Source organism: Eptesicus fuscus, chromosome 7 (assembly GCF_027574615.1).
Source record: "Eptesicus fuscus isolate TK198812 chromosome 7, DD_ASM_mEF_20220401, whole genome shotgun sequence".
Lineage (NCBI taxonomy): Eukaryota > Metazoa > Chordata > Mammalia > Chiroptera > Vespertilionidae > Eptesicus > Eptesicus fuscus.
In genome coordinates, this window is record NC_072479.1 from 88,533,183 (window position 1) to 88,560,601 (window position 27,419).

The following is a 27,419-nucleotide window of genomic DNA, read 5'->3' on the forward strand; positions in this document are numbered from 1 at the left end:
TCAGTGTCTCTTCAGTGGTCAAAATGTAGTCTCAACCCTTCAGGTATTTTTCCCCCAATATTTGCTAAGCCCTGTAACATGCCAGGCACTATGGATACAAAGGAGAGTTCTTTATAGTCTGATTTCTTCTTCTCATTGTATCTGCTATCTCTCTCTCAAGAGGGGTCTCTCTCCTAACAAACCATTCCAAACTCCTCCTCCCTCATTTAACTTCCACCTGACCTTTCCGACTCAGTTCAAATGCCGTTGTTTTTTTAATCCAATCTTTCTAGGTCCAGCATTTATTGTGTATACTAAGGTTGTTAACTAGGATCCACAGAATTCTATTAACTTTACTATTTTACTCAGAATTTTTATGTAAAGGTGCATTTTTCTGGAAGGCCAGTCCATGGCTTTCATAAGATTTTGAGGTTGCAGAGGGTCCTATAATGCAAAAAAAACGGTAATTATACTAGTAGTTAGTCTATGCTGCTTCTTTTGTCTTTTCTAATCCCCAAGGGTAGGAATTTCATACGCTGTGTGTGCAAAAAGTATTTTGGGAATGTTTGCTGACTGATTTGTGTCTCCCTCAAACCCTTCCTAAAAGAAGACTTGAATACCCCTACAAGGAATGATGACATTCATTATATTTGATCCACTTTTTGATAAAAACAGAGATACCTTTCAGATCTCCCCATTGCACATATAAGCACAATTTAAAAACAATCATCATATACCAATGAACCACACAGCATTGTTCAAACACCTCAGTCTTAAAACAAAACAAAAAACCCCTCAGTCTTAGGTCCACCCACAACTTCAGAGGCACAAAAACCCATAAGGCCTTACTTTCAATTCATTTTGCTTTTCCTTTCCATTTTTTTTTAAAAACAGGCTGACCTACTTAGTGAAGGTTACGAGACAACTTGGCCACATTTGCAATCCATCAAACGCTATCTGCAGAAGCGGGAGGCAGAGTTTCTTAACAAAAGAGCTATTGGAAACTTGGCCATGCCCGAGTGCAGGGAGCGGCTTGGGCCGTTCCATTTCATTTCTCCAAAGATACGTCTGCCCGAAGGCAGCGACTACTCTCGCCCACTTGTTGTGACAAAGTTGTCCCTCCTTATAAGCACGAGAATCGGCGAGGGGCCCCCCAGGGAAGGGGATTCGGGGCGAAGGCCAGCCTCTCCCGCGTCCCGCCGGCCAAGGAAGCCCCCGGTGCGCGGCGCCCAGAGGCGGGGAGGCGGCGCGGCGCCCCGACGGAAGCTTTCCCTGCAGTTGAAAGGTCAGAGGCGCCGCGGAAGGCGCCGCGGGAGACGCTGCCGAGCCGCTCGCGGACTCCCTCCAGCCAGCGCCCCGCCGTCCGACCCCGCTCGGGGCTCCGGGCCCCGCGCCCTGGCCACAGCCTCAGCCTTTCCGGAGCCCCGCGCGTTCGGCCCCGCCGCTCCGGCCACTCTCCGCGCTCCAGCCCCACCCGAGCACCCCGCCGCCGAGCCGCTGACCGGGCCAGCCCGCCGGCCGAACCCCGCAGGCAGTGGCGGGACTGGGGGGGGGGGGCGGGGGGAGAGGGGGCGTTGGTTGGCAGTTGGGAGAAAGGGACACCGACCCCACCCCCACCCTCACCCCTATCTCGGCCGCGGCCGCTTTCTCCGCACCCGGCACGTCTTACCGGTTTCTCCGCCGAGCTGCGTCCGGCACCGGGCGTGGACCGGACGGTCCCGCAGCGACGGCTCCCGGGGGGTGCCGGGAGGAGGTGGCTTGGAGAAGGATGAAGGGGGAGGGTAGAGGAAAGTGGGGGCAGGGAGCTTTCTGGGTTTGTGTATTTGGAGGGGGTCAGAGTTCGTGACCTCTCGGCTCCGCGGTACGCGCTCCAGTCCGCGCCTGCGCGTGAGTGGTCCGGGGAACAGGCGAGAGGAGGGCGTGACGCTCCCTGGGAGGAGAGATGAAAGGACCGAGCCTCTCAAAACCGACTGCCCCCTGGCGGCGAGGAGGGAGAATGCCCCGTCATTGCTGCGCCTCAGGCAGTCCTGAATGGTTTTGGAACAACTTTTCAGATTTGGGTATTGAGATAGCCTCAGCAGTTTTAGGCAATTCTGTTTCTCATTGTGGGAAACTGGGCTCTGTTACAGGCTCTCTAACATTTATCAGAGGAATAACAAGTATGGGTAAATCCCAATAAGGTATTTAAAATTCCCATCAATAAAATGACAAACTGGGGTAGAATCCTGTGTAGTAAAGTTTTACTTATCAGCTCTTGTAAGGCAATAGGTATAATTGCTAAATGGTGCATGGACATAATTGCTTAGTATGTAAAATTCCTGAAGGCTTATTTTTGTCTGATTTGCTCAGCCGTGTATTCCCAACCCTATAGGACAGTGTCTGATGGTCACCAACCAAAAATTGGAAAGAGGTATTGATGGAACATGACATTCTGACAGTAACCGCCTGTGGCACAGAGGTGTGGCAGGAAGAGCTGTCCTGTATGCAAAGTACTGTGTGATGGTTTGGATTTTAAGAGAAGGGGTCCTCAAAATTTCTTTAGTATTTATCAGCACTAGAAAAGCAGTCATGGATTTAGGCCAGAAACCCAAGTGAGGAAAACAAAAGTACACTGGGAAGGAGAACATCTCTGTCATTTCCTGCTGGAACTAGGAGCCGGACACAGGATGCAGAAAAAGGGCATGCAACTATTTCCCTAACAAGTAGAAATATACTTTAGGCCGCATTCTCTAAAAGTCCCCCTTTTCCTTTGGCATCATTTATTCTATTTGGTTTTAAGGCAGCCCCTCATCCCTCCACCCCCCCAAATCCTTAAGATGGTCTCAAAAGTGGAAGTTAAGAAAGCACGGAAAAGGCAATCTGAGACCTTTTCTCTATTCTCAGTGCATCATATGAGTGCTTATAGTTAGGTTTGTGGTTACCCCTTATTACCCAATTAATTCATATAAGTTTCAATAGGCTGACTTATTAAAATGTGGAAGTAGAAGCCATTTGGGAGACATCATTTGTGGGTGAAGAAGAGCACCCCCTAATTATGCTTCAGGAAAACAGGTCAATGTGGTTCGTCTTTAAATGTAACTCTTAAAAAAATTAAGGTCTAAAGAGAACGAAAGGGAAAATAAACAAAAAATAATAATATAAAAAATTATGATTTAAAACACATCACACCAAAAGTAGATAAATTTATTTTGTAATAAATACATATTAACATTATTTACAATGCTAACATTTGATTTATAAAGGATTTACTAGATCTCTATGTGGACAATAAGATACAGACTATTATCACTTTAAGTAAAAAGTATTTATAGAAATTCATGTCATTTAAAAAAACAATAGCATTTTAAGATTGGTTTTCAAGATGCTATGACCAACTTATATAAAAGAAAAGGCTGCCCTCTTTTAAATCTCTCCCCCCCACAGAAAAAAGAAGTTTGATATATTGAGGCATTTTGAAAATTTACTGCCACCTTCCTCTTAAAAAAAAAATACTAGAAATTATTTATCTCTTTTCTTTAACGGGGAAAAAAGTTGTAGGTAAGATTTTCTCTTAGAAAATAACTTTAAAAGTGGCTTAAGCTCCTGAATGATAATTGTGTATTGGGGATACTGAAAAAAAAAGGGGGGGGTCCATTTGAAGTAATTGATCAAATACTGAATATCCAACAATTATAGGCACTCTGCCAGATGCTGAGGGGGAATGTAATAAGTACCATAAGAAAGTCTGTTTATGAGATACAGGCTATGGGAATTTAGAGGAAGGGAAAACTAAATCTAGTTTGAAGAAACAGGAGAGAAGGACTAGGGAAGAGAAGGACTGGGGATCAACTTCAGAGAAGTCTTGGATAAATAGGCAGAAATGGGGGTGGGAGAGAAAACTGAACAGAGAAAGGTTGGGCTGGGATTAGCGGGAGTGCATGACACCTGAGGAAAAGTGTTCCATGCCAAGCCACTGGGAAGCCAATGGAAGTGGAAGAGCGGGGAAGAAAGTAGAGCCATGCTTTAGAAGATGGCTCTGGCAGTCTTTAAAATGGGACCCTGCAAGGAAGGCACTGGAATTAGAAGAGGTATTCCCGTCATTGGAAAGAAGTAACAGGGGTCTATGCAACAACAGGGCAATGGAGATGGAAGGGTACAAGAGCAATTGCAGAGGGCCCTGTTGAGACTTGGGAGTCAGATTCTGGAGAGTAGAATGCTGTTTTTCCATCATAGAAGAAAACAAACAGATTAAAAGAAAAGTGAGTTGAGTTTTAGTGATGCAAAGTTTAAAATGCTTAAGGACTCGTGTGTAAATGTCCAACTGGTAGTTGCAAATGTGGCCTTGCAGGATGGTGGAACGTGTAGGTCTAAGAAATGAGTTGTAATGTAGGCATTTGGAAGGCTGTGTTTGAGATGTAGACGACGAGAATCATGTCCTTTGTAGAAGAAACAAATATTCAAACAATACTCAATAAATATTCTCTCTTAAAAGACCGAAGATAGGTATTTTGTGAGAAATTGAGACATTAGACATAGCATCTGCCTTCCAGGAGTGTATAGTACAGTAAGAGAAATAGGATTTACTTCTGGAAAGCCCAGTGATTATATCTGACTACACTGCCTCTCAAACTTCAAAAACAGTACAGTGAAAGCACATTCCAAGACATATCCACATATGCTGTGATAACATTTACATTTTAACTAAATTACTTTATACCTGGCTTTCCCTATTTCCCTGGATATATTCTACCAATCAAATATAAAATACACATTTGGCTAACAAAACTACACTTTAAAGTTGTCTTCTTCACTTACTTGTTTCATCACATCTTTATATTAAACAAAGGTTGCTCTGATGATCTCATTTTAAGAAATGCTATTACATACACAAAGAATTAAGTGTCTTGGGCAAAGGACTCTAGGACACTGGATGCATTAGGGAACAGGGGGGAGAAGGTTGGAGAGAGGTCCAGAAATGTGGGATGATCCCCAAAATAACCATTCTCATTTTCCTAGGACTCTGGTGGGTCCTCTACATTGACAGATGCCATAAAGTAGGAACACTGGCTGGGGACACACCGTAAGAATGCAGCCATCCCCTAGTTTAAACTGGCATCTCTTGTCTAGGTTACTTCAGAATCCCTTTGGCTTAACTTTATAACTGCTCTTCTTTCTCCTCCTCATGAATAAAAGGAGATATTTGAAAAGGGTTTGATGGAAGCACATGTATAATAAATACAGTGTTCTTGGGATGTAGGTACTATTTATACTTTCTCCTCATTTATAGGATGTACCCAATATATCATTCCCACCCCCCTAAAATGTTAGCTATCAAGAGATATTTTCAAAATAGCTTTACAACAAAATATATATAATTAGGTTTCTCAGTTGACATTGAATTAGCCAGTTTAAATAAATAATTGATCAGCTTTAGTAAGTTATGAGATTTGATAAGGGGGAAAGGGAATGTAATACTATTCCACATTTAAGACATCTTTATGGGGTGGGGGATTGTAATCTGATAGCTTCCCCAAGAGGCTATATTTTATATTTTTCAAAACCCTCCATGGGGCTAAGCCAATAGCTAGTATAAACATGAGTTTCACGTGTAATTAGGAGAATTACTAGAAGTTTGTGCAATGTTCTATTTAGATTTATAACTGGTTCTTGATTCATCCAACTGTTGAAAGATAGAATAGCCTGCCTGATATTTTCTAAGATTCTGAGGTTTAAACCAAACCTGTAGTCAGAAGGTTGAGAGCTTAAGAGGAGGGAGAAGAACTCTAAATAACTACTGTTTTGTGAAGTGCTAAGCCCAATGATGCAGAAGGGAATATAGGGTATAACCTTGGTCTCCAAAAAGGTTATACTAAAAAGTGCAGGGATTTTTAACATGGAAGCCCAATTCATGCTATCTTGATTAAAATTAATGAGCTGCAAAGAATTTTAGTTTACCCACAGTAGCAGAAAGACAGGAGAGGTAGCATGTGAGGATTGTGTGTGTGAGATTGCAACAACATTTAAAATGATTCCACAGCAAGCAATAGCCAGAAAAAAAACTACAGCCAACTCTAGATTTAACAGGGACTCTGGTGCTGCAACAAAAAACATTCAATAGGCCCCAGAAAGGCACTCGAATTCTCTTGGCAATCATAAATATCACAGTGAATCAAGAAATCCCCTATGCAAAAGAAAGGAAAATTCTTGTGTTTGTTAATGAAATATTCAATGACTAATTTTGCCTTTTAGGATAATTTACATATAGCTTAAGCTTAGTCAATAAATGTTCCTATGAACATCAGGAATGACTTTAATCAGTGTTCATTTTTCTTCTGCGAATCAATTTTATTTACAAAGTAGTTCCTATGTTAAACAATAAGTGCACCAGAATTATGAATATAAATCTTTCCTAATGAGGTGCACTGACAGTTGGTTAAAGAAATAACGGACTTTTTAAAATTTACCAAGGAGGGCCGAAGCCGGTTTGGCTCAGTGGATGGAGCATCGGCCTGCGGACTCAAGGGTCCCAAGTTGATTCCGGTCAAGGGCATGTACATTGATTGCGGGCACATCCCCAGTAGGGGGTGTGCAAGAGGCAGCTGATCGATGTTTCTAACTCTCTATCCCTCTCTCTTCCTCTCTGTAAAAAATCAATAAAATATATATTATTTTTAAAATTTACCAAGGAGGACCTAACACAAAGTGGTAGTAAAAAACTTATTTTAAAAAAAGAATACTATACAATTTTAATTAATACTGGCTTAAAATTTGTGCTTTTTTGATATGGTAATTCCAGTTCATTTTTAAAAGCACAAAGGAAATGTAACATTCTTTTTAGATACAAATACCACTATTGACTTGGGCTCAGAACACTTACAGTAATAAGGGACATTATGTAATATAATGCTTGCCATATTTTACATTTTAAAAAACAATACACATATTTGTGTAGAACTGGTAGCTTTAAAAAAGTTTAGATTTAATTAATGTAAAGTCTATGGAGTTAATTATTTGTGTTCCTCTGAAAATGAAAACATCTCTCCTATGTATATTAGGTTAAATAAAAATCCAGACTCTTCCCCTCTGCTATAATTTCTTTATGATGTAACATTATCTCATGCCAAAAGAGGTACATCATAGTAGAAATGCTTGGGATAATTTATTAGAATTTCATTTCACAGTTATTGAGGTAGAAGTTGGTCATGTGTTTTCCCATTAAAGATAAAAATTCATCTTAGTTTACTGATTTAAAGATACACACTTTTTTGTCATAAGCAATTTTCTAATCATAATTTCTAAACCGAACATTGCATGAAACTTGCTCCTTGATGTGTGTTTTTTTTTATTTACAAAGATTTATCACTAGTGAGAATATTATTACAATGTAACACTGTAAAGCACATTGAGAAAACAGTGTGGACTATGTCACAAACAGTTAATACAGCATACAATATTAAGATACATTTTCTAATTTCTAAAGAAAAGGTACTTTAGAATTCAGTGTGAATTTCAGAAATAATTCTGACAAGTAAACATCAAAATTTTAATAAATAACATACATGGAAAAAACAAACATTTAAAAATACTCTTAATACCTAACAAAATAATTTTTTATATTTGATGAAGATTTTGGTTACATTTATTGTGGCAGTGTTCACTTGTATTAAATTTTTATACTGTATTTACTCCATTCTGATGAAATTCCACCCTTTTGAAATCACAGAAGAGATGAAACCAATACTGCTATAATATTGTGCCTTCCTGAAATGCTTCTATCCACCTATTAATAAGAGAAATTTGTTAGATTCATAAAATGCAATTATCCGATATGTGTTATGTTAACACAGATAATAGCTGTGCCCATGAATCTGTTACCCTAACAATGTATTTAAGATTTTTCTATAGCAAACTAGAATTCTGTCAATATGGAACTATCCTTTATTTGATAATTTGGCCAAAAATTTGGACTGAAAAGTGCATCTCTTATTTCTACGAGGCATGAGGAAGGACCCATTTCATGTGAAAGTTCTATGAAATCCTGATGATCCTGTTTAATTGGTTTTGGAAGTAGCTATATCTTTAAAGGCCTTTATTTCAACCCCTGTTCTGCTTTTAGGAACACAAGCTCTGTCCTTGTCTCCTTCTCCCTTAACCAGAGATTCCTTAGGCATCCATAGTCTAGACCTGCTCTAAAATTTTCAATGAAAGGGAATCTAACATCTAGTCTGATCAAAAATTTGTATGCAATAGAAAAGTATTTCACAGTTTCACAGAACTTTCCAAAATCCTTTAGTCTAAAAGTTTTGACAATACACATAGTAGCAATTATTCAGACACTTGGAGGTAGTGTCTTTGTGCCTCCCTAATAGTGTAACTGCTTCTGAACTTACTAGGAACATTTTAAATCACTCAGTTTAAATAGTAAAAGCAGTATATGACAGATTTAGCTCAGATTTCAAGGATAGAATTTTCAAAATTTTAAATGCAAATGGCATATCTTATCCCATAAAAAAGGCCTTTAAAAAAGCCAAAAGTTTCCATTGAAGTTAACATATTTTACTATTCTGTTAATGTGCAAAAAAGCAACCCATTTGATATTAATACCCTCAAAGAGAAACTCATACTTTAGCCTATATTAATTCTAAATTACAAGTAAGCTGGTTCTCTTCCCTAACTACATTAATTCTGTCTTGAAGTGATTTCTTTCTTTTTTTTTTATTCTTTTTTCTTTATTTTTTTCCTCATCACCGTTTATCCTCCTACACCTTCTTCCACTTCCATCCCCCAAATTGATAAAGTGATTTCCTTATCAATTTAAAGACATGAGCAAAAGATGTATATTCAAAAGCAATAATTATTATCAGTTTGGTGATGTATACTAATGAAAATGATGAGAAATACCTAACAGAATATTGGGGCAATTACTATTACTATGAAATCTTTCCAGAAAAAAATAGCTAAATGACATAATTTTAAAACATTCTTCAATACACAAAAGGAATTATTTGGAGTAGCAGCTATATACGGCTAGATATCCTAACACTGGCAGGGGTTAGGGTGGTGGGAGGGAGTATTTGTAACACTGTACCTGATTAATTTCCAGGAACATATGTAATCCTGGTACATTAATTCTTACTGTCTTAAAAATGAAAAGCCTTGTTTACTTAAAGCATTCTTACCTGCATGCACTTTTTTAGTCTATTCAGAAAAGATTAGCATCTCTTAGTGAAAACAAAAATGTGTCTTGTGAGACCAAAATAAAAAACAAATGAAAGAGAGGTGAACTGTTTGTTCAGAAAGGACCTTGATTTCATGAGATACACTTCTCTATATCAAGCAACCGCATGACATCTAAATATTCTTGAAATTTTGAAGAGACTTTCTGTCTTTACTATCTAAAATGATATCTATTTCAAAAAAAATTTTTAAATGATATCTAATTCCTTCTACTCAGTCACTGGGAACAGCATGGGAGCCTCTTAATGTGTTTGACCTTTTCCCCAAAGAAGTTAGCAAGCAGCTGTTTAAACTCCTGCAGTTCCCCGGCACAATGGAATCATTGGACTGCCAAATCCTGGAATGTTTCAAGAGAAGATTCTTACCCTCATTGAAGGAGAGGTCAAATACCTCAGCGTCCCTTCCTCTCAGCAGAGCAGCGTCATGCGGCTTCCTCAGAGGTCATACGTACACACATATTTTGGACAGATCTACCTATTTTCTTTCCCCCTCTGCCTCCTGAAAATATTCCAGGTACTCTAGCCTGTCTTTAGAAACAGTGCTAAAGAGTTTGAATACTATCTTAAACATTTCTTATTTGGATCCTGACTTAAATTCTAAGTTGTCCCCAAAGTAGGTTACCTTACAATAACTCACACTTCCATGCATAAAAGGAAAATATGTCTAAATTACTTACTTCTGAGCTGAGTGAGCATCATCTGCTTTGAATACATAAAATACCATGTTTTTATGCAATAATTGAAATACTCTAGACTCTGAATTCTCATCTTTGACTTGAGTGACAGTGAATCCTAATAAAGGTTGACTCTCCATAGCTGCCACATCCTAAATTAAAAAGACATGGAGGGTGATAGGTTTTAAAATTTAAACAAAATTCAATTTGCAAACTCGTGCTATATATGGCTATAATTCATTTCATATCCTATATAATAAAAAGTGTAATATGCAAATCAACCAAACAGCGGAAAGACCGATCACTATGATGCGCACTGACCAATGCAGGAGCTCCCCACAGGGGGAGCGCCGATCAGTCAGAAGCCAGGCTCAAGGCTGGCTGGCTGGCAAGCGCAGCAGTGGTGGCGGGCGCCTCTCTCGCCTCCACTGCAGGTGGGTAAGGAGCGAGGGGTGCTGGACTGTGAGAGCCCCAGACTGCGAGAGGGATGTGCACCTTCCGGCTTAGGCCTGATCTCCCTAGGGATCGGGCCTAAGCTGGCAGGTGGACATCCCCCGAGGGGTCCTAGACTATAAGAGGGCAACAGGCCAGGCTTCCAGTGCACAAATCCTGTGCACCAGGCCTCTAGTACACACATATAAAACAATGATAACTCTAGCAACTTCTCCAGTTTTCATTTATTCAACAATATTTACTGAGCCACACCCCCCTCCCCTTCCAGGAGCCAGACACTGTGCTAGACAGTTTTCAGTATGTTCACATGCATTGTTTTTCACATATTTCCATACAGCCACACGAGGTAGGTAATTACAATACTTTGATTTTATGGATGCAGAAAACATAGCTCAGAAGGGCAAGCAATTTACGCCAGGCCCACTAAGAAAAGCTTGGGCCTTAAAGCAGAGGTTTTCATAGATGTTGGAACATGTGGTGATCAGATAGGAGAAAAGGGCAGTATTAAAGCAAACCGTCAGAAACTTCTTATAACCCAAAGGAAGTTTAGATTATCTATGCTGATGCCGGATCGATGCAATCTGGGGACAGTCAAGGGGATGTCATCCAGCAGAGCTTGGCAGAAAGGATAAATACCTATGCCTTCAGTGAAGTAGTCACATGACACCAAACAAACTTACATTTTAGTACTATGGAAAATTCCTAATACTTTTGAATAAGAGCTCTCAAGACAAAAACAAAGACACCGTTTACATTAGAAATAACAACAACATGCCATGGCCGGGTGGCTCAGTTGGTTGGAGTATCGTCTCCTACACCAAAAGGTTGGGAGTTCCATTCTCAGTAGGGCACATACTTAGGTTGCAGGTTCAATCCCCAGTTCAGGATGCAAATGGGAGACAACTAATTGATGTTTCTCTCTCACATCAATATCTCAGTCTCTGTCTCTCTCCCTTCCTCTCCAAAATCAATAATATATATACTAGAGGCTGAAACTAGCTCTCCGACATCCCCCAAGGGGTCCCAGATTGCGAGAGGGCACAGGCCAGGCTGAGGGACGCCACAGGTGTACAATTGGGGCTGAGGAGGGACGTGGTAAGTTCGCCAGCCAGGGAGGGATCAGCTGAGGGCTCTAGGGTGTGCCAGGCCTCGCTCAGTCCCGATCGGCCAGACCCCAGCAGCAAGCTAACCTACCGGTCAGAGTGTCTGCCCCTTGGTGGTCAGTGCACGTCATGGTGACTGGTTGATTGTCTGCCCCCTGGTGGTCAGTGCGCATCACAGCAAGCAGTTGAGCAATCTTAGCATATCATTAGCATATTACGCTTTGGATGAATGGCAGATCAGATGACCGGACACTTAGCATATTAGGCTTTTATTATATAGGATATATACACATGTACATATATATATACACACACACACATATATATCTCCTTGGTGAAGATTATAACAAAATAAAGATAACATCTCCCCCTCCAGAAGCAAAGCAAAACGAATAACATAAAACAGATTAAACAAATATTGTAACTATTTCCAGTTGGCATTATAAAACAAGATCCCCAAGTTATACATATTTAGATTTCAGATCTTACCTCACTTGCAGCATATGTATACAGCACTTTATTTTTAATGACAAACCAAAAGTGTTTCCAAGGTTTCTTATGGCCCTTTGACCTGTACAAATAGCCACTCATGGAAGAATCTTCTGTATTTGCTGATACCTAGATAAGCAAATTCCATATACAGTTAAATGATGTTCAAACAAAAAATTTTAAATAACGAAACTGCTTTTGATCATTGGTTCTGAAAGCAATAACCATAATAATAATGTTTCAAAATTAAAGTTTATTTTCAAAGTCTGCTGTTATCTAAACTGAATTGCCACGTGCATAAAAATACCTTTTAGAAGCAGTCCTAGAACTCTACCTGGTTTGTATGTATGTTTTTCTTTGCAGGTTTGCCTGTGTTTTCTGGGTTTCCAGAAGAAAAATAATTCCAAAGGTCAAAAAGCCTTTTTTAAAACTGCATTTTGGGGCCTGTGTATGCTGTTTATTGCTCTTTTTATTCTGGTAATTAGAGAAAATTACTTAAAACTTGAACTCTGTCCCTGAAATAACTAAAAAATTGTACCAACAGAAAAGTAAATAGAGAATTCTGCTATTAATGGGGATTTTAAGGATCATTTTCTACTCCCCAAATTTTGGTCTGAAAGAAGTTTGTCTTACTTCATAAAAGGCTGAAAATGTTTTAATCTCTAGACAAAATACAGTAAGCTTTTATAGTGATAATTTGGCAGTTGAGACTTTTCTATCTTTTTTTAAACACAGGAACAATAGCCAAGTTTATGAATTGCCTAATTAGTGGTGTGGTGAACAGACCCTGAAGTGACTCCCCATGACCCCTGCTGTTGCAAAATCACACTGTTGCACATTCTCTTCCCCTTAAATGTGGGCAGGACCTGGGACTTGCTCCTAACCCACAGTATACGGTGAAGCTGATGGGATATCACTCCCCTGACTGTGACATTATATTAGACTCAATCTTACGAGTAGACAGCTCTGTCTCCCATTCTGGCTTTGAAGAAACAGGCAACCATGGTGGGAGGCCCGTGTGGCAAGGAGTTGAGGACAACCTCTAGGAAAAGCAAATAAGAAGCCAAGGCCCTCAGTCTTATAACTGCAAGGAAATGAATTCTGCCAACAGCCTGAGTGAGGATGAAAGGAAACCCTTCCCTAGGCTGTCTCCAGATGAGAACTCAACAATGGCCAACACTATGATTGTGGCCCTACAGGGATCCCAGCTAAGCTATGCCTGGGCTCTTGAGATAATAAATGTGTGCTGTTTTCACATAGTAACTAAGCAAGAGATTAAAATTTAAAACTCTACTGGCCACAAAACTAGCACAGGTGGAACCAATTAATAAACTAATTAAAAGGGGAGTGGCCAGAAAGGCGGTACTTCTGATCTCTGGCACTGGCTGACTGAACACTTGAATTTGAGGAACTGGGATTGGATACCAGTGATGCCTGTGGATTATGCCACTGCCAGGTCTAACTGTACTAGTATATGCTATTACCACCTTTTAAATATTTCTTTTAAGTTTAAAGGAATGACAACCTACTATTAGTGATTATCAGCTGTATATAACCAACCAGTGCCTACAAATACTCTGCATATTCTTCCCTCTGGTTAGGGGTCTCCTCAAAGTAATTTTAAAAATTCATGCCCTAACCGGTTTGGCTTAGTGGATAGAGCATCGGCCTGCAGACTGAAGGGTGCTGGGTTCGATTCCGGTCAAGGGCACATGCCCGGGGTTGTGGGCTCCATCCCCAGTAGGGGGCATGCAGGAGGCAGTCAATCAATAATTCTCTCTTATCATTGATGTTTCTATCTCTCCCTCTCCCTCTCTGAAATCAATAAAAATATATTAAAAAATGAAAAAAGAAAGCATACTGTTTTTAAAAAATTCACATGTGCCCAAGTTATCTTTACTTTCTATCATTGCTATAAAATATTCTGCAAACTTTTTGACAGCCATTTTCTAAATGACTCAGGTCATATGGGAGACTAAGCAAGATAGCAAGGCATCAGCCACACCTCATCACCAGTATTAAAATGCATGTCTTAATAGTTGTGGGAAATGACATCTTCCTTTATGAATGAGAAACAGTCTATTATATGCGTATGAATAATTCAGCCTCTATCAGGTTGCAAGTTTAATGGAGACACTTACTTCTTTGAGAGCCGCTGGAATTTTTTTCTGTTTCCTCCCTGAGGGAATACTCTGTAAGACTGATGATAAGGCACTTGAAGATTTGTGATTTCCAGGAGATCCAATCTTAGGAGAGTGCTGGTGATCTAAAAGAAATCAAGCACACTTATACACCAGTAGTAACAATTCTGCAATTCAATTTAATTCAGATCAATAAACATTATTGCATAAAATATCCATGGATGGATACTTAAGAAACTGGTGGCACTGATGGCCCTGGCAACAGAAGATAGATGGCCAGAAGTTGAGTGGGAGGAAGACTTTCCACTGTCTATGATTTTATACTTTTTCAACACTAAACCATGTGAAAGGATTACCCTTTTGTGCCTTTAGAATTGTGAAACATGTCACTGTACTACCAACTTAAAAACATTTTTTAAAACTTCACTCCTGACTTAAAAAAACAAATCTAACTTCATTTAGTATTAAGATACATGACCAAATAATATTATAATGAACAAAGTGCTAGAAAAGGGGCTACAAGCCCAGCCGGCATGGCTCTGGGGCTGAGCATTGACCTATGAACCAGGAGGTCACAGTCCAATTCCTGGTCAGGGCATATGTCCAGGTTGCAGGCTCGATCCTGAGTGGGGGCTTGCAGGAGGCAGTCAATCAATGATTCTTTCTCATCATTGATGTTTCTATTTCTCTCTCTTCCTTCCTCTACGAAAACATTTTAAAAAATAATTTAAAAAAATAAAAGAGGCTACAAGACAAGATGAGCAAGCAATTAATTTTGACTGCACAGGTTCAGGAAAAGCTGAGAAGAGGATGAGATGTTTGAGTTGACCATTAAGGTATAACTAAGTTTGCCAAGCAAAAAAGAGGAGGATGAATGAAGAGAGGTCAGCATAAGCAAAAAGCAGAGAGAGATGAAATCATATTATCTATTTGGAGAATAATGAGGCTGGAAATAAAAGGCTGGTTCTAAGGAACTTGGACTGTTGCTGTTTAGGCAGTGGGAAGTGAAAGACCTTTTAGGCTGGAGAGTGACATGAACAGACTGAATTGAGAAAAATAAATCTCGCAGTGGAAAGGAAGAATGATTTGTAGCAAGAAAATCTGTTAGGAAATTACTGCAGTAGACCAGATGAAAGACAATGAAGGCCGCCTTATGAGATGAAGAAATCAAGAAAAAGACAAAGATAAACTTGACAAAATTTACTGACCAAATGAGTGTGAATGATGGGGGAGAATGGTTCAAAAAAATGTATTTTGAATGGTTCCAGCCAATACTATATACCAGAGAGAACACATGGAGGAACATAAAGGCTGGCAAAGGAATGATTAGATTTTTATGTCTTCTTGGGAAAAATGTACACAGACAAATCGCATGTCATCTAGTTTTATTCAGTTATTCTCATATGCAGATGAAAAGCTACTCTTCATGAAAATGAAAGATAATCTTTTAAAAATTTAGAGCCTAAATGTTTCAGGAATATAAAGGTCTCTTCCTAAAACAGACCTGAACAGTCCTGCTAGCTGCATTCATCTTAACTGCAGGGATGGATATGATAGATCATTTTGTATTTAGTAAAAAGCTACATTTTAATAACATCTCACTAAATCAATCTAAGTGATTAAAATTAGGCTATCAAAGTGGCACCTGGTATACTTCCATAAGGAATTACTTTACAGATACATAAAAATGATTTGTAATGAGCACAGTTATGAAACTAGAAACTTCAAAATTACTTGAGAGTTAAAGTTCCCTTGTAACTGTTTTAAGCATTTCATCCTATAATTACTTTTCTACAATTAATATTCTTAGCAAAACTGTGATCAGAGTAAGAATAAACTTTAGTCCAACCTCTCTTGGAAATATTACTAAATATGAGTTAAGACAGCTTAACTAAAAAAAGCAAAATAACTCGATATTTTGAGATGAGTATCACCAAATCATATTGCTAATGTGTCTAAGATAATTCTTTCAGAAGGCCGTTTGAAAGCATCTGGGAATTAAAGGAACTTGGGGTTAAGTTTTACTTATATATTACCTAATTTCTGCAGTTCTTGAAAACAATGTTCACATACTCTTGCTGGTTGATTTTTCAGGTAATCTAAGCCACACTTATTTGATGAACAAGCTTGGCATACAATCTGAAAACACATTGGAATTATTTAATTTAGAGTAATCTTTGTATCCAAACCATCAGGTATGTTACAATTTATAGTGCTGCCTACTTTTCAAAACCATTTTTACAGTCATTGATTCTCAATTAACAATTCTATGGACTTCAGGCATGTAATGAACTCACACATAATACCACACTGGAAGATACAGAGGCCTTAGATGATTACTGAGTGTTTACTGCAAAAAGAATAAAATACTAAAGAGTTAATGTGTGCAAAATGTTTGAACAGCTCCTGGTGCGCAGTAAGTCCTGTGTTAGCTGTATTGTCTTCATTATCATTGCTGTCATTGTTATCATCACTGCTATAACCACGACCACCTCTGACCACCTCTCCCAAGTGTCTGGCTCTATATTCAATGCTCTCTAAATAAGACCTCATTTAATCTTTACAATTACTCGCTGATGTCATTGTTACTGTGCTTAGTTTACTAACGAGGGCAGGGCAGTCAATTAGCATATTCCCTCCTTATTGGCTGTGGGTGCTGCCATCTTTGCAATGGCATGAAGGTCAATTAGCATATTCCCTCTTTATTAGAAAGGACTGATGTGACCACACATGAACTTAATTCTGGCTTATATCATTTAGTTTCTAGTAAAACTGGTCTCTTTGTAAGTCCTTGCACTTGAAGTCACAGAACATATTAAGATGTTTAGTGAGGACTTACTATAATTAGTATCCAGATAAATGTAGTTTAAATAATTATCTGTATACTAGAGGACCAGTGCACGGATTTGTACACAGGTGGGGTCCCTTGGCCTGGCCTGCGAGGAGTGGGCTGAAATCGGCTCTCCAACATCCTCCGAGGGGTCCTGGATTGCAAGAGGGCAGTTCTTGGGTGATGCACCCTGGAATTGGGCTCCCTCCTCTCTGGTTCCGGGTGTGTCTCCCAAGAACTGCAGCTGCCAAGTCACCGCAGCTTGGCAGCTCTTGCGTTGAGTGTTTGTCCCCTGGTGGTCATTGCATGTCATAGCTACCGATCGGACAGTCACTTAGGCTTTTATATATATACTAGAGGCCCAGTGCATGATTGAATCATGCACGTGTAGGGTCCCCTACACGCTTTCGCTTTTGATCACGGGGGAGCTGAGTGCCTGTCCGCTGGTGCCTGAGTGGACAGGCACCCAGCTCCCACACTTTCACTTTCGATTGCAGGGGAGCTGGGTATCTGTCCACTGGTGCACCAGGCCTTTCAGAAGCCTCCGGTGCAGCGAAGACTTCTGAAAGGCCTGGTGCCTGAGCGGACAGGCACCCAACTCCCACGCTTTTGCTTTTGATTGCTGGTGCACCAGGCCTTTCAGAAGCCTCCAGCGTGGCGGAGGCTTCTGAAAGGCCTGGTGCCTGAGTGGACAGGCACTCAGCTCCCACGCTTTTGATGGTCCGCGGTGGGACGTGAGCTCGCTGCCCCAGAGGCCCCTTCTGTGCCGCAGCACAGCCATGGCGCAGACGCTGAGCTCGAGCCACTGCTGGCGATGCGAGCTCAGCATCCCGCCGGCCCAATCGGCCACCCCGGCCACCCCAAGTCCCGCCCCCCCACGCCTCCTGGCCAATTGTGGCATAGCGAAGGTACGGTCAATTTGCATATTTGTCTATTATTAGGTAGGATACTAGAGGCCCAGTGCATGACATTCGTGCACGGGAGGAAGAGAGGGTCCCTCAGCCCAGCCTGCACTCTTTTCCAGTCTGAGAGCCCTCAAGGGATGTCCTACTGACTATTAAGCTGCCGTCAGACATCCTTAGCGCTGCCGCGGAGGCGGGAGAAGCTCCTGCCACCGCCGCTGCACTCACCAGCTGTCAGCCCAGCTTGTGGCTAAGTGGTGCTCCCCCTGTGGGATCACACTGACCACCAGGGGGCAGCTCCTGCATTGAGCATCTGCCCCCTCGTGGTCAGTGCGCATCATACTGACCGGTCATTCCGCCGTTCGGTCAATTTGCATATTACCCTTTTATTATATAGGATATATATAGATAGATAGATAGATAGATAGATAGATAGATGTGAGGGTCTATTTAATTGTGAATTTGTACTTTTTTTTTTTTTTAATGAAAATTGTCTATTATTGACATTCTAAAGTAAACTTGAGGTGGGAGGGAATAAGTTCCCTAACAAGATTGCCCCATGCCTAAATATTTAGAGAAAATACCACCTATGATTCAGTATCTTTTTTTCTCCCCTACAGTGGTCTACAAGGGGACATATGCTTCCTCACTATATACAGCCTGGGGCTATTAAAAAATCACATTGGAGATGGGTGTTATCCTCTCCTACCTTTCCGCAGGCCCGGCAGTGATGTCGTCTCCAGGTCAGAGTAAATTCACTTGTGCAGATCATACACATCGTGGCTCTGGTATCAGGAATCCAGATAGGAGCCTTTGATCCAAGGGGACAAACTTCCTCTTTATTTTCTGAGTCTGCCTGTGGAAGAACGACTCCTGATTATCTCATGCATGTGGACTGCTACAGAATCAAGCCTTGTCTTTAGTAGTGGCAGATCACAATGCTGATGGTATCAGTTAGGGATATGGATGAAATATGGGCTATTATATTTTTCATGTTCTCAGGATATTAAGATTAGCTACATTCTAACAATCCTCTAATGCAAAATTAATTTTAAAACATGCCTGTGGTAGTGTGATGACAGCTGATTAGTTCCCTTAAACTATGCTGTATTTTCAAAATTTTATACAATGAGGTTTATAACTAGAAAAAAATATGACTATGCTACATGCTATAGACTTGCAGTGAGACATTAACAGGATAAAACTTTAGCTCTGAAATCACACACCTCCAATCCTTCTGTGAAACACATGTTGCTTTTCTAAACCCCTGGGAACAGTTTTTTTAAGATAAAAAGTAAAATGCATTAAAAAAAGGAGGAGGAGGAAAAGACAATACCTCATCAAGACTCCTACTAGGGCAGAATGTGATTCTTTTCTTGGCATACTCTTCTATTGACCTGGAAATCGCTTCTAGCCATTCATCCCTTTCTGTGGCAGAACTGTTGGGGGCAAAAGAAGGTTCCATCAACCAGATGTCAGCTTTTATCCTTTGCCTTTTTCATACTTCTTTTCCTTCTCCCATGGCAACAGATTCCACCACCCTCCAACAATGCTGGTCACAGGCAGCAACTCTGAGGTTTGTGTGCACAAATAATCAGAGCAGGCATGAGAACACAGGGCATTTGAGCAAACACAATGCTGTCTTCCTTTCCAAGAGTACTGCTTTATACTGAACGGCTTTTTGAAGTCTAACTTTGGAGGTATTTTTTGTTTGGTTTATAGGCTAGTCACACAATTCAGAATTGTGATGATTATTTATATAACCAAGAAGTTTCCTCAGGTATAATACTAGAATTTAAAAATATTCCAAGGAATCAAGTTTCAAACTCAAATTTATACCATAGAATACTAGTATTTTCAGTTTAGTAACTACTACTAAAATTTTCTAGGAAGGGCAGCGGGTTAAGGAAACATTTTTTTTTTTTTTATCGTAAACAGATATTTAAGGAGTGGTGGATAAGGGAACTAGCTTGTCGTTGTTAGGGCGCCTCTACCTGTATTCAGCTCATCACGTTTCCTGTTCCTACCCTCAGTTCATCTGGAGCTATGATTCAATTCTAGATAGAAATGGGCCAAATAGGGGGAAAACCTATTCAGAAAAAGGCATTCTTGTTTTGCTTTTGTATCCCTCATCCCCCCAAACTCTAGTAATTTCAGATTACCACTGGTATCAGCACATTTTGTTTTGCATACCCAAGAGTGAGAGGCATATTTTCAGGTGTGTGTGTGAAGAGACAATGAGAGAATTTAATAATAAGTTTAAAACTCTATCATCATAGTAAAATAAAATCCATCATAATAATGGGAATGTGACTGGGTAAGACAGTGTGTATTTTTCTTAGAGAGGCATACTAACCAATATAGGAGTAAAATGACCTGACATCTACAATTTGTTTTAAAATATTTTAGAAAATAGGAAAATATGTGGCAGAATCTTCTTGGGTAATTTTTGAGTCTGGGTGATGAATATGCAGTTTCATTATATTATTCACTCTAATTTTAAGTATATTTCAACTTTTACTCAAAATATTTTATTAATAAAAGTTTGTATAAAAAGTAGAAGGAGCCGAAGCCGGTTTGGCTCAGTGGATAGAGCGTCGGCCTGCAGACTCAAGGGTCCCAGGTTCGATTCCGGTCAAGGGCATGTACCTTGGTTGCGGGCACATCCCCAGTAGGGGGTGTGCAAGAGGCAACTGATGGATGTTTCTCTCTCATCGATGTTTCTAACTTTCTATCCCTCTCTCTTCCTCTCTGTAAAAAATCAATAAAATATATTAAAAAAGAAAAAAGTAGACGGAAGTTATGTGTCACACTGAGTAAAACACTGAAAACCTGTGTATGGTTATGGTCTTCGAATTCTTAAATTATATTTTAATAATAAAAATTCTATAAAAATAATGGTATAAACAGCCATATTTGTTATATTTCAATGAACTCAGAGCAGGTCAAGGTCATACCAAAAAACCACTAGTCTTCCCCACAATAACTATTCTTAGAAATGTACCTTCTTAATAACTTCAGTGTCATTTAGAATTTGCACTCATATGGCTATTAAAAGGTAAAAATCCAGTTATAAATAAAAATTTTAAATCAGTAAGTTTCTCAAATTTTTATTATATACCAATAACAAAATAAAACAGAAACCACCCCATCTCTCCAAACCAAAAAAAAAAAAACCCACAAAACACCTGCCTCCACCCTAGCTGGTTTGGCTCAGTGGATAGAGCATCAGCCTGTGGACTGAAGGGTCCCAGGTTCGATTCCGGTCAAGGGCATATGCCCAGGTTGCAGGCTCGATCCCCAGTAGGGGGCATGCAGGAGGCAGCAGATCAATGATTCTCATCATTGATGTCTCTCTCTCTCTCTTTAAAAAATACCTGCCTCATGCCGAAACCGGTTTGGCTCAGTGGATAGAACGTCAGCCTGCGGACTGAAGGGTCCCAGGTTCGATTACGGTCAAGGGCATGTACCTTGGTTGCAGGCACATCCCCAGTAGGGGGTGTGCAGGAGGCAGCTGGTCGATGTTTCTCGCTCATCGATGTCTCTATCTATCTCTCTCCCTTCCTCTCTGTGGAAAATCAATAAAATATATTAAAAAAAAAAAACCTGCCTCAGTTACCTCTACTATTCTACCACAGCAGGCTGACATTTATTTAACAGTTACTACAAGTCAGTCAACTGTGTTAAATGCTTTGCAAATGTCATCATATCTTTCCTCAAAGCTACCCCATGAAATATATATTGGATCTTATCCATACCCTCATCCCAACATCACCACTCACCATCACCATTTACAGATAAGGAATCTGAGGATTCGAAATGTTAGATAATTTGCTTTAGATAACAGACTATATATTAAATAGGTTGGTATCAGACCAAGTGTGACTAAGGGTTGAACCCTTCACCACAATGTCATCTCTGGCCTCTATTCGTGTTCTCTGAAGAACTATACTATAAAAACATATGCTCAAGCTTCCAAGCAAAAGTTGATAAAATATTCCCACCCTTCTTTCCCCTCTCCCTCCCCACTTTTTCACTGGAAGAGGTAACAGAAAGCAGAGAGGCAGATGGCTAATTTGAGAATTGCCGTCTGATTTTTCTGGAGCTCTGAGAGCATGTGGAATGTGATTTGACTGTGTAAATCATGTCACATATGCTGTCCTCTCTGGTGTGGGTTTCTGGCTCTCTCTTGTGTGGGTTTCTGCCAGAACAATGTTTACCAGCTCTTGATAACACATTTCTCACAGACCACACACATTTGCTGCAGCACTGAGTGAAGACATTCTAGCTCTCCTTTTGCAACATGGTTAGCAAAAGAATCAGCCTTTTCCTCGGATCAAAAAATAGTTAAATTTCGTAATGGAATGGGCACATTGCCAGAAAGCAAATTTATATTTAATAAGTACAATTTTCCCATTGACTGAGATGAAGTTCCAAGAGGAAAAACACTCCAAAAGAAGGGATTGCTGATGAGTTAGGCTTTGTTACACCATTTACTACTTGTGGTAACTAGACATGCTACTCTAAGGTCCAAAGGCCACATTGCTTCAATTGAATTCATTTGAGTAACATTTACTGGAAACTTACTAAGAGTCAGCTACTAAGCCATAAACTGAGTACAAAAATACACCTCATTTATAAGGGCTTACATGTAATTGAGGTGAGACACAGAATCAAGTAATTACTATATGATATAATAAATACAAGGAAGATAAAGAACACAGAAGTAGTAAATTACCTTCTGTAGGTAGCAGGGAAGGAAGACCTTGCAGAGGTGATGACTAAGATAGGCTGGGAAGAATTCTAGGAGTTTGACAGGGAACTCTTTAGTCTCTCTGTGCACCTTCATTCAGTCTCCTGGCTTTGGTTCTCATCTCTAAGTTGATGATTCCCAAATATATGCCACTAGTGCAGCTTCCTTCTGACATTCAGATACTTACATAAACTGTCTCCTTGAGGGCTCCATTTTGATGATTCATAGGCACCTCACATCCAATGTGTACATCTGAAACTAAATTCCTGATCTCTCCCGCAAAGCTGCTCCTCCCTGTGTTCCCTGTCACAGTGAATGGCACCACTACCCAATACAACGGACAAACTGGAGCTCACGCTCACTCTTTTTCTCATCCTTTATGTCCAATTAGCCATCTCCTTTAGTTCCCCTCCCAAACCATTCTCCACACAGCAACCAGACACTCCTTTTAAAATGCCAGTCTGATCACATCATTCCTTTGTATAACCCTTTCAGTGGCTTCCTGTGGCTCTTAGGCTAAAGACCCAAGTACACAAGATGGTTCTATGAAACCTACCTCCCTCTCTCCAGGCTTATCTTGGGTCTCTCTCATTCTCTACGTTCACGCCACACTGGCCTTTCAGTTCTTTGAATATGACACGCTCCTTTCCACCTTAGTTGGCACTGTTTCTAATGGCTGGGAGCCTCTTCCTTTCCTCTTTGCCTAGCTATCCAACTCCTATTTATCCTTCATAATGAAATAGACACAGCAGGTCCTTAGGGAAGCTAACCCTGACTGCTCATTCTCTGCCAAATCTAGTTCAAGGTCCCTTGTTTTACAGCCTCATATCTCCTGGTAGTCTTCCTGTGATCTTCTTAATCATAATAATTACTGACGGTGTTAATATTTGCTAAGTGTGAGTCTTCCCTAATGGACTATAAGCTTCGGGAGAGAAGGGTCATTTTAATTCTCCACAGTATCCCCAATGCCTGGCTCAAGGCAGAGACTCATAGGATTTATTGAACAAAGTGATGAGTTCCAGGAGGAGGCAGCCTGTGCAAGGCAGAAGGATGTGAAGTAGGCTGGTGTGCATGGAGAACCATACGCAGATCCATGCTGATGAGCATGCCAGGCTTTCATGGGGGTGGGTACAGGAAGGATGAATGGAGATTAGGCTGGTGAGGAAGACAAGAACCAGATCACAAGAGGCCTTAATCCCTTTTTACACGTTATACAGTACCTGCCTCATTGTGGTTGGGGTATTCAGAAGGAGAGCATGGCATTCACTATGTGTTAGTTTCCCTTCCCCCATGCCACCTTAATCCTACCTTGGAGACTTATTTTTCACCTTTGTCAAGAACTTCCCACTTTTATCATTTCTCCTGCATATCCCACATTCAATCCATCAGCAATCCTATTGGCTATACCTGCTTCTGACTACTTTATACCACTGTAGTCCAAGACACTGTCATCTACAGCCTCTTATCTGGACTTCCAACTTCTACTCTAGTCTCCAGTGGTCTATCTTCTACAAAGCAGCCAGTGTGCTCTTTTAAAAATGATAATTAAACCAGATCAATTCTTAGCTTAAAACCCTCAGATGGTTTTCCATCATACTGAAAAATCCAATGACCTTCCTAAAGTCTAGGAGGCTAATCTGGGAAAACATGGACATTCAGATATTTACCTGATAGAAAACCAAAGAAAGAAAGATTTACCATCATTTCCTGAATTGTTTAATCTTTAATAAAATAGAATTATGTTTTTACTGAAGCACATTTTTAGTTATAAAACTTAAGTACAATTAAAATTTTGAGTTTCCTATGGGCATTTCCTCTTTGGATCTTTGAAAATCACTGTATTGATTTTAAGAACCAAGCTTAAGTATTTGCAAGGAGTCTGATATACTGGGACTTAATGTTCTTTGCACTTTTGCTCAAACTCAAAAAAAAGGAAAGAGGGAGGGAGGGAGGGAGGGAGGGAGGGAGGGAGGGAGGGAGGGAGGGAGGGAGGAAGGAAGGAAGGAAGGAAGGAAGGAAGGAAGGAAGGAAGGAAGGAAGGAAGGAAGGAAGGAAGGGAGGGAGGGAGGAGGGAGGGAGGGAAGGAGGGAGGGAGGGAGGGAGGGAGGGAGAGAGGGAGGGAGGGAGGGAGGGAGGGAGGGAGGGAGGGAGGAAGGAAGGAAGATTAGAGGGAGGGAGGGATGGGGGGAGAAGGTCACAGCGCAGGCTGAAACTGGGAAGCATCTGACAAATCCTGAAAACGGGTATTTATCTTCGGTCATCCCGATATCTGGTGTCCGGCAGCAATGGCCATTCCCTTTCAGAAAAGTGACATGACTAAGGGAGCTAGCTGCTCTTGTACTCCTCTGATTTTGGTCTGAGTCCTTGACATGTGGCATAGGCAATATTATTATGGTTAAAAGCATAAATTAAGTGTCAGATACACCTAGGTTCACATTTTAATCCACTGCTTACTAGTTATGTAAACTTGGGACATGTTTTCCGGCTCCATTTTCCTTATATGGAAGATCAAGGCAATACAAACTCCACTAGTTATCATAGAAACTGAAAAAGAAAATAAATATAAAACCTTTACAACCATGCCTAATGCAGAAAAATAAATGGATCCAGTTACGACTCAAGCTGATACTAAGACCCTAACTGATTTCAGTGATTTGGACACAGCTATGAGCAGGCTGCCTGCGTCCAAATCCTGGCCCTGATCACCTGATAGCTGGGTGGCTTTTCTCACCATTAAATAGGTGTAATAGTCGTCACTTACCTTGAAGGCTGTTGTGAAGATTTAATGAATTAATGCACAGAAAGAGCTTAGAATAGTGCCTGGTACAGCATAAATACTACTAAAGTATTTGCTACCACTTTTATTACATCAAAGGTTGGTGGTCTGAGAGCTGCCCAGACTCACTGTCCAGATCCAGCCGTAGAGCACACTATGGCTGCTATCTCTCCCTTCACCTGTCAAACCCTGCCAAACACCCACTTCTGCCACTTGGCCAATAACTCAACAACGTATATTTCTGTTTATACAGCTTCAGGGTTTCTTTAGGACTTTGTTTACATATGGTATTACAGCTTTACTTATACATAAGCACCGAAGGTTCTAGTGAAGGCAAGGTGGTATCATAACAACAGATTTAAAAGCAAAAAACTTCTATTTGTATTGTGACTCTGCCAGTTATGTATCTTTAAGATAGACACTCAACTTTTCTGTAACTTAGTCTTCCTCATCTTTAGTGAGCTGGCACCTATCGCGTAGATTTATGTCCTTTCAATGTTAGGTGAAAACTTCTAGTAAAAGATTCAAAGCACTAGATGTTTTTATTAATTAATTTATTTATTTTTACTTTATTTTTATTGTTGACACTATTACAGATTTCCTCATTTCCTCCCCCTTTGCCCACCTCCCGGCTGCATTTGACCCCTCCTTCCCTCTGGCCATCTACACACTGTGGTCTGTGCCTATGGGTTATGCATATATATTCTTTGGCTAATCCTATCACCTCCTTTGTTTTTAAAAATGTGTTGAAATATTCACTTTTAAAAATGATCAGCAGCCGAAACCAGTTTGGCTCAGTGGATAGAGCGTCGGCCTGCGGTCTGAAGGGTCCCAGGTTCGATTCCGGTCAAGGGCATATACCTTGGTTGTGGGCACATCCCCAGTAGGGGGTGTGCAGGAGGCAGCTGGTCGATGTTTCTCTCTCATCAATGTTTCTAGCTCTCTATCCCTCTCCCTTCCTCCCTGTAAAAATCAATAAAATATATTTTTAAAAAAATGATCAGCAAAGCATTTTTCTGCATTATTATTCTATTCAGAGGAACGTTTTTTATCTGTGTGCTTCTAGCACTTTGTTACATTCATTCACTCTCAGACATTTTATCTACATGGTAAACCACAAGATACCTGCATGGTATTCAGAAAGAAAAGACGGGGGAAACGATAAGTCTAGTAGTTAGCTTAAATGTAAAAAAAAGACTGGAGATGGCTGACCCTATAATACTGGCAAATGCTCATCTATAGAGTTTTTAAATTTACCTGGCTGAGAGAATGAAGGAACGTTCTACACTCTCAATCTGTAGTTCATTCTGATATGCTTCTTGGGTAGGTTTTTTTACCTGGAAGAAAGCAAAACAATTTGAGCAAACTCATCTTATTGAAAATTTCACCTTTGAAGCACAGTTAAAATTACCCAGTGACCCAGCTGCTGACATCCACCACCAACCTTCGTTTATTTCCAGCTTTATCTATCACTGCTTTCCCTCACCTACTCTCTGCTACAGATGAATTTATTTTTTAAATATATTTTTATTGATTTCAGAGAGGAAGGGAGAGGGAGAGAGAGAGAGAAACATCAATGATGAGAAAGAATCACTGATCAGTTGCCTCCTGCTCACCTCACACTGGGGATTGAGCCCGCAACCCAGGCACGTGCCCCAACTGGGCAGAAGCCCAACTAGTGTGGCTCAGTGGCTGAGCACTGAACTATGAACCAAGATGTCATGGTTCAATTCCCGATCGGGACACCTGCCCAGGTTGCAGGCTCAGTCCCCAGTGTGGGGCGTGTAGGAGGCAACCGATCAGTCATTATCTCTCATCATTGATGTTTCTATCTCTCTCTCCCTCTCCCTTCCTCTCTGAAATCAATAAAAATATATTTAAGTATGGAGTTTCCTCAAAAAACTAAAATTAGAACTCCCATTTGACCCAGTGATCCCACTTCTAAGAATATATCCCAAGAAACTAGACACACCAATCAGAAAAGATATATGTACCCCTACGTTCATAGCAGCACAATTTACAATAGCTAAGACCTGTAAACAGCCTAAGTGCCCATCAGCAGATGAGTGGATTAAAAAACTGTGGTACATTTACACAATGGAAT

The 27,419-nt window shown here is 40.4% G+C and overlaps 2 protein-coding genes across 7 annotated transcripts in view; both read right to left on the reverse strand.

Annotated features, from left to right (window-relative positions):
• Nucleotides 1-1,844, reverse strand: part of NR2C1 (nuclear receptor subfamily 2 group C member 1) — a 63,639-nt gene extending 61,795 nt beyond the window's left edge. For 2 of the 6 annotated variants that reach the window (XM_054719363.1, XM_008144803.3), the window contains exon 1: nt 1,649-1,844. The gene's annotated coding sequence lies outside the window, so the exon portion shown is untranslated. Of the gene's footprint in view, nt 1-1,602; nt 1,623-1,648 lie in introns of those variants that run through there. The other 4 variants (XR_008556657.1, XR_008556656.1, XM_054719362.1 and 1 more) reach the window with 4 other exon arrangements.
• A 5,708-nt stretch (nt 1,845-7,552) lies between these two features.
• Nucleotides 7,553-27,419, reverse strand: part of FGD6 (FYVE, RhoGEF and PH domain containing 6) — a 125,687-nt gene continuing 105,820 nt past the window's right edge. Inside the window, 8 exon segments of the mRNA XM_008144802.3 lie at nt 7,553-7,738; nt 9,872-10,020; nt 11,914-12,042; nt 14,055-14,179; nt 16,091-16,193; nt 18,496-18,642; nt 19,123-19,225; nt 26,573-26,652. Coding sequence (XP_008143024.2) covers nt 7,702-7,738; nt 9,872-10,020; nt 11,914-12,042; nt 14,055-14,179; nt 16,091-16,193; nt 18,496-18,642; nt 19,123-19,225; nt 26,573-26,652 — 873 coding nt within the window. The 3' untranslated portion in view covers nt 7,553-7,701.